This window comes from Sinohyriopsis cumingii, chromosome 3 (assembly GCF_028554795.1).
Source record: "Sinohyriopsis cumingii isolate HCF-2022 chromosome 3, ASM2855479v2, whole genome shotgun sequence".
NCBI lineage: Eukaryota > Metazoa > Mollusca > Bivalvia > Unionida > Unionidae > Sinohyriopsis > Sinohyriopsis cumingii.
The window spans coordinates 133391884-133401710 of NC_142963.1; the positions used below are offsets into that span (position 1 = coordinate 133391884).

The window sequence follows — 9827 nt, forward strand, 5'->3', positions numbered from 1 at the left end:
GTCTACGAAAGCTGCTATGCAAATATGAATCAGTATTTGCCAAGTCTAAAAGTGATCTTGGTCGTACAAATATAGTTCAACACAGAATCAATAGTGGTAATGCCACTCCTATAAAACAGCATCCCCGAAGACTTCCTTTGTCTAAGCGGCAAGCTGCAGAGGATGAAATCAATCGAATGTTAAAAGATGGCATAATCGAACCTTCTAAATCTCCGTGGGCATCACCCATTGTCCTTGTCCAAAAGAAGGATGGGTCAGTGAGATTCTGTGTAGACTACCGCAGACTAAATGATGTAACACTGAAGGACAGTTATCCTCTTCCGCGTATTGATGATACCTTTGATGCTCTGCGAGGTTCCAAATGGTTCTCAACTTTAGTCCTTGCCAGTGGCTATTGGCAAGTGGAAGTTAATCCAAATGATGCTGAAAAGACTGCATTTACCACAACATGTGGTCTCTTTCAATTTAAGGTTATGCCGTTTGGACTCTGCAATGCCCCAGGGACTTTTGAACGACTGATGGAATATGTCCTCCATGGACTACAGTGGAAAACATGCTTAGTCTATTTGGCTGACATCATTGTCTTTGCTGATACTTTTGAAGAACATCTCACTCGTTTGGAGGAGGTAATCTTGCGTATCCAGAAGGCTGGAATGAAGATATCTCCAAATAAGTGTTCCTTGTTCAAAGAAAAGGTTGTCTTCCTGGGCCATATTGTTTCCTCTGAAGGTATTTCTACTGATCCTGAAAAAGTCGCTGCAGTAAAGGATTGGCCTTGTCCAAACAATATCCATGAGCTGCGAAGTTTTCTCGGAACCTGCTCATACTATCGCAGATTTATCAAAGGATTCTCCATTATAGCTAAACCTCTTCACCGCCTGACAGAAAAGAATGTTCCTTTTCATTGGAGCACAGATCACGAAATGGCCTTCCAAAGACTGAAGGAACATCTAACATCAGCACCAATTCTTAGCTACCCAGATATGACCAAAACATTCATTCTTGATACAGATACAAGTGGTCATGGCCTGGGCGCTGTTTTGTCACAAACATTTGATGGCCAAGAACATGTTATCGCCTACTTTAGTCGAACATTAAACAAAGCCGAAAGAAACTACTGTGTAACTCGCCGAGAGTTGCTTGCAATTGTGGACAGTGTTAAGTACTTTCACCACTATATATATGGAACACACTTTACTGTCAGAACTGACCATGGCGCTCTGACTTGGCTGTTACGTTTCAAAAATCCAGAGGGTCAAATTGCCAGATGGTTGCAAGTACTCAACACTTACACCTTCAAAACTGAGTATCGGGCAGGTAAAACTCATAGCAATGCTGATGGGTTGTCAAGGCGACCTTGCATGTCATGTGACCACTGTAAGCATCAAGAACAGAAGGATGCATCATTTGACCAGGCACCCACCCTGGAAACAGAAACAAACACAATCATGGCCATCCGTAAAGCAAAAGCCTAAACTTCAACAACAGATCTATACAATGATGATGCAGTTGAAGAAGTGGAGTCTGCTGCAATGTGGTTTGCCCAACACAAAGATCAATTCATTTCAGATGCACAGTCCAAGGATGAAAATCTTTCTTTTATCATGAAATGGATGCAAGCTGGAGATATAAAACCATTGTGGGAACATGTATCTCCATGCAATTCAATAGTTAAGACTTACTGGTCTCAATGGGATCGTATACAGCTTCTTGATGGAAAACTCTACAGAAAATGGATAATAGTTGACACTGGTGAAATCCGATGGCAACTTATATTGCCTAACAGCCAGAAAAATGAAATCTTGAAGATGCTGCATGATGACCCCAGTGCTGGGCATCTTGGCGTGACTCGCACCATTGCCAGAGTACGAAACCGTTTCTACTGGGTTGGCTATAAAGAGAGTGTTAGACGATGGTGTCGCGAATGCGAAATATGTCAATGCCGCAAAGGCCCCAAGCTATGCCCAAGAGCAGCTATGAAACAATACATTGTTGGTGCCCCATTAGAAAGGGTAGCCATGGATGTGCTGGGTCCTTTTCCGAGATCAAATAGAGGAAACAAGTATGTATTAGTAATTGCAGACTACTTCACACGATGGACGGAGGCATTCCCTATGCCAGAACAAAACACTGAAACAATAGCTAATCTATTTGTGGAAGAATTTATTTGCCGCTTTGGGTTACCACAACAACTACACACTGACCAGGGTGGTCAGTTTCAATCAAAGCTATTTAGCGAACTCTGTTCCAGACTGCAAATCGACAAGACCAAGACAACAGCCTTTCATCCTCAAAGTGATGGTCTAGTGGAAAGGTTTAACCGCACCATTGAAGATATATTAAGCAAGTATATTACGCACGATCAGCGAGACTGGGATGACCATCTTCCACTAGCTATGTTTGCATACAGATCATCTGTGCATGAAAGCACGGGTCAAACTCCGAATATGATGATGATGGGACGGGAAGTTCAACTACCTGTTGATCTAATTTTCGGACCTCCGCCAAAAGTGGAACAAGAAATGGTTGACGACCCAGAAAATGACCATATTAAACATCTACTTACCCGAATGTGGAAAATTCATGACAAGGCAAGGAATCATATGATGCAAGCAAGCAACAGGCAGAAGAGATACTATGATCATAAGATACAGGCAAGACAGTATAAAAAAGGAGATATTGTTTGGCTCCACACAAAAACAAAGAAGAAAGTTCGTAGTCCAAAACTGCAAACAAACTGGGAAGGTCCATATCATGTAATCGGAGTGTTATCTGATTTAGTTTATAAAATACAGAACGACCCTAAAGCAGTACCAAAAATTGTCCATCATGACAGATTGAAGCCATTTTATGGCGGGAACCGCATGGTTGATAAAAACCTCTAATTTGTGTTGAGCCCGACACTTTTTGTTTAACAAGACACATAGATAGGGTATGTAAGCCCTGGTGTTCTTGTGAATTCTATTTGTGGAGTGAACGGGACTCTTTTTGGGTAGCCGGCATTAATGTACCTATTTGTTTTCTGAGGCATTAGTCGACAAATGCTCTCAGTTATTTGTGCTGAGGTTAGTTGGTAGTTTGTCATATTCCCAGCCACCTGAAGGAAAGTCCTGGGATATGAATGTCAGAGAAACGAGGACTCTCACTTCTGAGGGCTCTGATGTTGGCATAGTGGATGGATGGACAAATTAGTATTTTTATATGATACATTATGATACATTTTTAAGTAGAGTATGGGCATTACTGTCCAGTGTATTGTGGGGTCGTTTTGGTAGTCTTGATCAAAAGAAATTTTGGTATTTTGAATAGCACTCCTTTTGCATAATTATGACAGTAACGACAAGGCATTGCTTAACCCTTAATCCAACAAGCAACAACATGCAATTCTATGAAATAACTCTCTGCGTATGGTGGTTTTACTTTATTGAGTTTGTTTCATTCTTATAAAAAAAAAACAAAAAAAAAAAAAACAAAAAAAAAAAAAACAGGCTCTTGCAAGCCATATAGTATAGTCTTAAATTGTCCCAGGACTTAAGAACTTTTAATAATACCTGTCTGGACACTTTTCAGAATGGTTGTCCAGTGTGCTGAATGTGGTGTGTCCTGTGCGAACTGGCAGCTGCTCCACAGACACAACAGATACCATCATGGAGATAAAATACGGTGTGAATATTGTACATACACCGTGGCAAAGAACACGCAATACCGGATGAGGGCACACTATGTGGCCAAGCACCCTGAAAGAGCCTCTAGGTATAATAGGAGGGAACACACAAATCCTGGGAGAGTCTCGCCAGCCAGACCCTGTGTCTCATCAATTTCAAGTTGCCCAGATTTCAGGAAGACTCCCAGGGGATCGTATAACAGAGAGACTTCAGTGAGCACTCCAGATCACCCCTTAGCACCCTTAACACCACTGAAATCACCTACCCCTATTTATCTGGAAGATTTTCCTTCAACGCCAGAGCGGGAAGCCATGGTGTCACCATGCAAGAGGAATCTCTTTACATCACCCCAGAGACCTCAAATTCAAAATGGGTCTGGAAATGAACCAGTGGTAATGGTTGCTGCCAAAGAAGTAGAGAAATCTATGCACCAGCCAGCTCTGGCAATGAAATCATCTTTACCTGACTCACCCTATGAGCCGTGCTTGGGATCTTCGTGTGTGGAAGTGCCACCATACCACCCAACACCACTAGAAATGATGCAGCCATGTAGCCCCCCAAGAAATGTTGTGCTTCTGCGACCAGCGCCCACTTATATGGTCAGGCCTATCCATCTAGAGACGTTGCCACAAGGAGCCTTGTATGAGTATACCAATCGTCTTCCCTCCCTCCATAATGCTGATCCGAGGGAGGCATTTGTGGGAGCTCCCAGCATCTATTCAAAAACTCCCCAGGCCGAATGTTTGAGGAGAATACGGATAAAGTCCAAGTTGTCTGGACAAATATCCAATACATACCAGTATGACCCAGCTCCTGAAGTGTGGTTGAAGAGAGTCGAAAAAGCAGTTCTCACAGATGGGACAATTTATGAATTGACATCAATGTGGTTTCCTGATCCTACTTTCATCAGAAGGGAGAGCCAAAGCACCATGACGGAGTATGAAACACCCGTAACTGGACATATGGAGACACAGACAGAGGAATCTTCACTAGCAATAGCACTGTCTGCCAAGAGAACTGAAGAAAAGGAAACAGAGTGTTCCATTTTCAGTTTCAACTTGAATTAGGACATATTACATATTTTTAATTAATAATTATTATCCCCAAAATTTTCTTCTTTTTTTTCTGTAACTTCATTCATTATCATTGGCTGATGGGGACAATCAAATTTAACTTTAAATGGACATTCAAAATTCAATTTAAAAAAAATATAAATAAATAAATAAATAAATTAAAAAAAAAATAAACCATCAAACAGCACTGTGTTTCCATCGTCATTAATTGGCTCTCTGGCGGGGAATTGAACCCCGGTCTCTTCTGTGACAGGCAAAAATACTAATTGTGTTGACTGGAAAACTGTGTGTGTGTGTGTGTGTGTGTGTGCAATATTATGTATTAGGATAAGTTTCAAATGGTATTCTTTTCCATCCATAATCATATCCTTTATAGTTAAAATATTGTGTTAAAATTGCGTTACATGTACATTGCAAGATGTTAATCCATGTCTTTGAATCAGTATCATTGAATTTTTCAAAGTTAGATAAATGAATATATGATAATTTTTTTTTTTTAACTTGTAGAAGTTCGAGGACGAACTTTTTCAACAGGAGGGGGGTAGTGAAACAATCCTGACTACCTGTCAACTTGTATTTTTATAAAGTGCATTTGCACATATCATTAATGTTGGAGATAATTTATAATCTCCATTTATTGTTTACATTCCCTTCATGTTAGAAAGCCGTACCTCTGTTTCAATGCAAATAATAGTAACTGTAGTATCAGTTTTTGTAATATGACGCCTGGACAAAGGAAAAGTGATTTGATACAATATGTAAATCATATAAAAATGATTTGTTTAAATATTTGTCATCTGGGTAAAGATTTTTGAAGCTCAGTGTGTACATGACAGGATTGTAAACTGTTATCACTTACCTTGTATTTTGCGAGAGAAATAGGCAATTGTATCCATTTTTCTCCAGGATTAAGGTAAGACTCGTGTAAGTTCATAATTTTTCGTCACCAGTGTGATGAAACCGTTCGTCATCAATGTTGAATCTTTGTATAATTTATTGTGAAATAATTGTTATTTTTGTCGTTTGAAATCGGGCGCCATTTTTACTACTGTGTGTGTATTGAGCGCTCGGCTTTCCGCTAGGAGGCGCTCAGGTTAATCTTTCCGAATTCTTCCATATTTAGTTACATTCGTGAAAACTTTGTCATGAATTTCCCGAGTGTGTCCCCAAAACCTATAAATAGGGGTGAGATCCGCCGTTTTGACAGTTGTGGTTCTACTGGATTCCAGTAAAGGTCTCAAGACCAAGCAAAAAGTCTCAACTGATAATTTCAAGCCTTAAAAGCAAGGTAGACTAGTTACTACCGACACATTAAATTTAGTACTCATAATGACTACTATAAAGTTTCTCTGAAATTGTTTCAACGTTTATTTCCTCGTTATATCAGATAAAAACTCCCACAGAGGGATTTAGCTGACGACATTGTCACTGTGTCGTCATGAACACAGCCGTCTGCTATCCATTGGAAATTTAATATTCCGATTGGCATTATCGAATTTCCTACTCAATTTCATGTAACATTTTGAAATCACAAATTTCCATCCATTTTGTAGTGGTTGTGTCATTTAGTTGTCGAAATAATATACCCGACACAACGACACACTGTGTCGCTCAAAACGACACACATTGTCGCATTCAACTCAAGCGACACACTATCGACATCCGGTTTCAGACTGTGTCGCTCAAAACGACACACTGTGTCTTAGACAACAAACCCGACAAACTATTAACATCCGGTTCCAGACTGTGCCTCTAACATATTTACCATAGGACTCTAAAACACAAACCCGGGTGTGGTTCCGAACCTTGATTGGGTGCACAAAATCATTACCACTTCGGTACGTTATATGAACAAACTTTGGGATAATTAACTTCTTTTTCTGTATAAGATTAGTTTGGGAATTGGGATTATCTGAGTTAGAGATGATGTGAATTAGGGCAAATGAAACATTTATGCTGATTTTCACATGCAATTTAACACTGAAATTATTGTTGTCATTTCAACATGCTTTATGAAACATCTGTTCTGAAAATTGGCCAATCATATAATTCACTATTCTGAGCACTAGATTTTGTGAGAAAACACATTCAACCCTGGAAGACATATAATAAATTGTGTTGACTATTTATATTTGTTTTGTTTTGTGCTTTTATGACCTATGTAAGAACTTTTGTAGTGAACACATATTTCTTGACACTACAATACACTGGAGAAGTCTAGTAACTGAAAAAGGCGTGAGCTGTCCATCTATTCCATTTTATTTGACCTTGACCCTTGGCACGTTACAATATTGGAGCAAAACGACGAGGAAAATTTGTTGTGGAACCCGAAGAATATTTTTTTAAGGTTGGTTGTATTATTAGTGTCTTGAATTAGTAGGTAAACTACCAGCTACTTAAAATATATTGAGCTCCCCAATCGAAGTTCAGCATTACAGATAGAATTAAGTATGTGATTGGCAAACCAAACTGAAAAATATCGTTGACGAGTATGCAGTAAAAGTAAAAAAGATATCGCAGAAGTGTAGTTGTCATTGACATAATTGTGTGTTCGGTGTCCGCTGTTATCGCTGGAACCGGTGTATTGCTATCAACAATAATAATGACATCACCAGCAGTTGTAACAATTTGTGTTTCAGCTGCAGCAAACAATTGCTAGGGTTCTTAATATCATCGCAAAAAATATACACATGTAAAAATACATAATTGCATGAGTTTACAACAAAGTTGCATACAGCGACGCTAGCATACTCCAAATTATCCCCGTTGATATCATCAGGCCTTAGCGATGGAATAATATCGGATACTGAGTTCACAGAAATGATTAAGATTTACAACGAGGCAATGACTGTGTCAGAATCTACGTCCGATTTACAAGATTGGGATTTAAAATCCTGATTTAAAATCATGGGTTTAACAATAATGTTGTCATCGCAAAAATTACTGCAACAGATTGTCACTAATACAATACCGTTGAAAACCACGATGATATAAGCAAGCTCAACCAATCATGGGTTCAGCGTTAACTTTCCAACTGCAATTCCAGCGAAAGAAATGGCACTAGCACAATTACGAGTACATCATAGCTGACCAAATATTAAATTAAATTCATTCGGTGGGTCTCAGGCAAATAATGCACTGGTATTTTCGAACAAAAAAATAAACAAGATAGCAGGAATGTTGTGAGAATACCTACGGGTAACTTCAAGTGAAATAAATTCGCTAGATTATTCCGTATATATATATATATATATATATATATATATATATATATATATATATATATATATATATATATATATATATATATATATATATATATATATATATATATATGAATTTTCCAGAATATCGAATAAATAAACCTTGATCTTGAAGTACCTGGGAGGTTTTATATTACTGATGAAGATGCTAAAATATCCTTACTTACTCATGATCCTAGTGATGAAAAAAGAAAACCATATATTGCCATTGAAATAATTAAATCGTATTCCGACGTTATTAGGCCTGAACATAAGCAAGTAAACAGTAAACTACGACAAAAATTTCTAGTATCATGCAATATTATGACAGTAATGTAAAACAACAAATTGATGAAACGATACATCATCTTAAACCATGTTGTGTCAGACCTCGAATATATTAATAAAACCGTTATTGACACAGTCATTAGTGACGGTCATTTTGTGCTTAGAAATTTGGATGGAAGGGTCATAAGCTTGATGAAGATGTTTCTAGATGCCTATAAAATAACAGAAAATCAATTATCAACGTTTGTAATACCTGGATTTGATACTGACCAGTTAAAAAAATCAGTCGTCGATCTTATCGATGAAAATTTTCCCAAAATCGTTGACGCATGGAACAAATAATCCCACTGGCAGGTATTCTCAAGTGTAACAATGATCCGTATGGTTTAGGTCGTCGTATTTCGCCATTCATTGTTAATTTAACATCAACGATCGCAATTAATCTTGTATGTGATGCAATTGATGATAGTTATCAAGTAGCTCTTGAAAAATGCAGTCACGCTAAACATGGAATTATTTTATATACATTTACATTTCAAGTACCTAGTTGGATATTTAATAGTACAAGAACGCATTAATCAGGTGTATCTGCGGTGTCATAATCCGCTATTATGACGGATACATTTCAAACTTACAAATCATACCGGATATTTGTTTGATATGCGCTTTGCAGTTTTGAATAAAAATCGGTATGTAAGATTATAGATCTTCAAGTTTGTAGAGGATTTTGTAAAATCTGTTTCTGAGTCTACGAACTCATAAACAATTATTCCTTGATTTAATCAAGGGGTATTATATAATGTATCAACACTTGAGAGTTTTTGTAAACAATAAAGAGATACTCGAAAGTGCCCTCAGATCAATATTGACACTTCCACACATAGAAAAATTTAGTATTGATATAATTATTGATGAATAGGGCGATGAAAAATTTTTGTTAACGCAGGAAAAGTTAAATGAGCTGCAGCGAGAAAATAATATTAAGATTGTGTGCGATAGAGATCAAATTCTGAATTATGCATCATCTTGTACTGAATTTGATCAGCTTAAAATATTATAATCTGATTCTGAATAAATATCATTATCAGAATAAAAATAAATATCAATGATAAAATCACCAGTAACAGTGTTACTTGTAGACATCATCTTTTTCAATTGTCTTACGCTTGTTTTCGCAATCTTTTTTGTTTCGTATTCGTGAGATAATTCAGATCTAATTTTGTTTAATCGTGCGTGAGAGAGAAACGAATTTTTCAACTTCTGTATCTTTAACTGCCGCCAAGGATTGTAACATAGATTGCTAAATCAACTTAATGAATCTGTATTCTGCTGGTAGTGTATATCCATCTTCAAATTTTCGTTGTTGTAATGATTAAAAGTCACAAATAATTTTTTCAGCATCAATTTCATCTGATTTTTTTATACCGTCACGTTTTAATTTTTGAATTGCAGAAAAAATAGCATTAATATTTTCGAAATTCATTATATAATAATACATATGTAATATAAAAATATTTACACAACACATATTATATTTACATCATTATAACAAACCTATT

General features: G+C 37.2%; 1 protein-coding gene across 1 annotated transcript; it reads left to right on the forward strand.

The window, feature by feature from the left end:
• Positions 1–3161: 3161 nt before the first annotated feature.
• Positions 3162–6844, forward strand: LOC149803895 (uncharacterized). Its single transcript, XM_089951454.1, has one exon. It carries the CDS (start codon positions 3572–3574, stop codon positions 4730–4732), a length of 1161 nt encoding a protein of 386 aa, XP_089807580.1. The 5' UTR covers positions 3162–3571; the 3' UTR covers positions 4733–6844.
• Positions 6845–9827: the final 2983 nt, after the last annotated feature.

Excerpts from the sequence above, each read along its gene's own strand:
- LOC149803895 (XM_089951454.1), top strand. The coding sequence starts at position 3,572 with ATGGTTGTCCAGTGTGCTGAATGTGGTGTGTCCTGTGCGAACTGGCAG.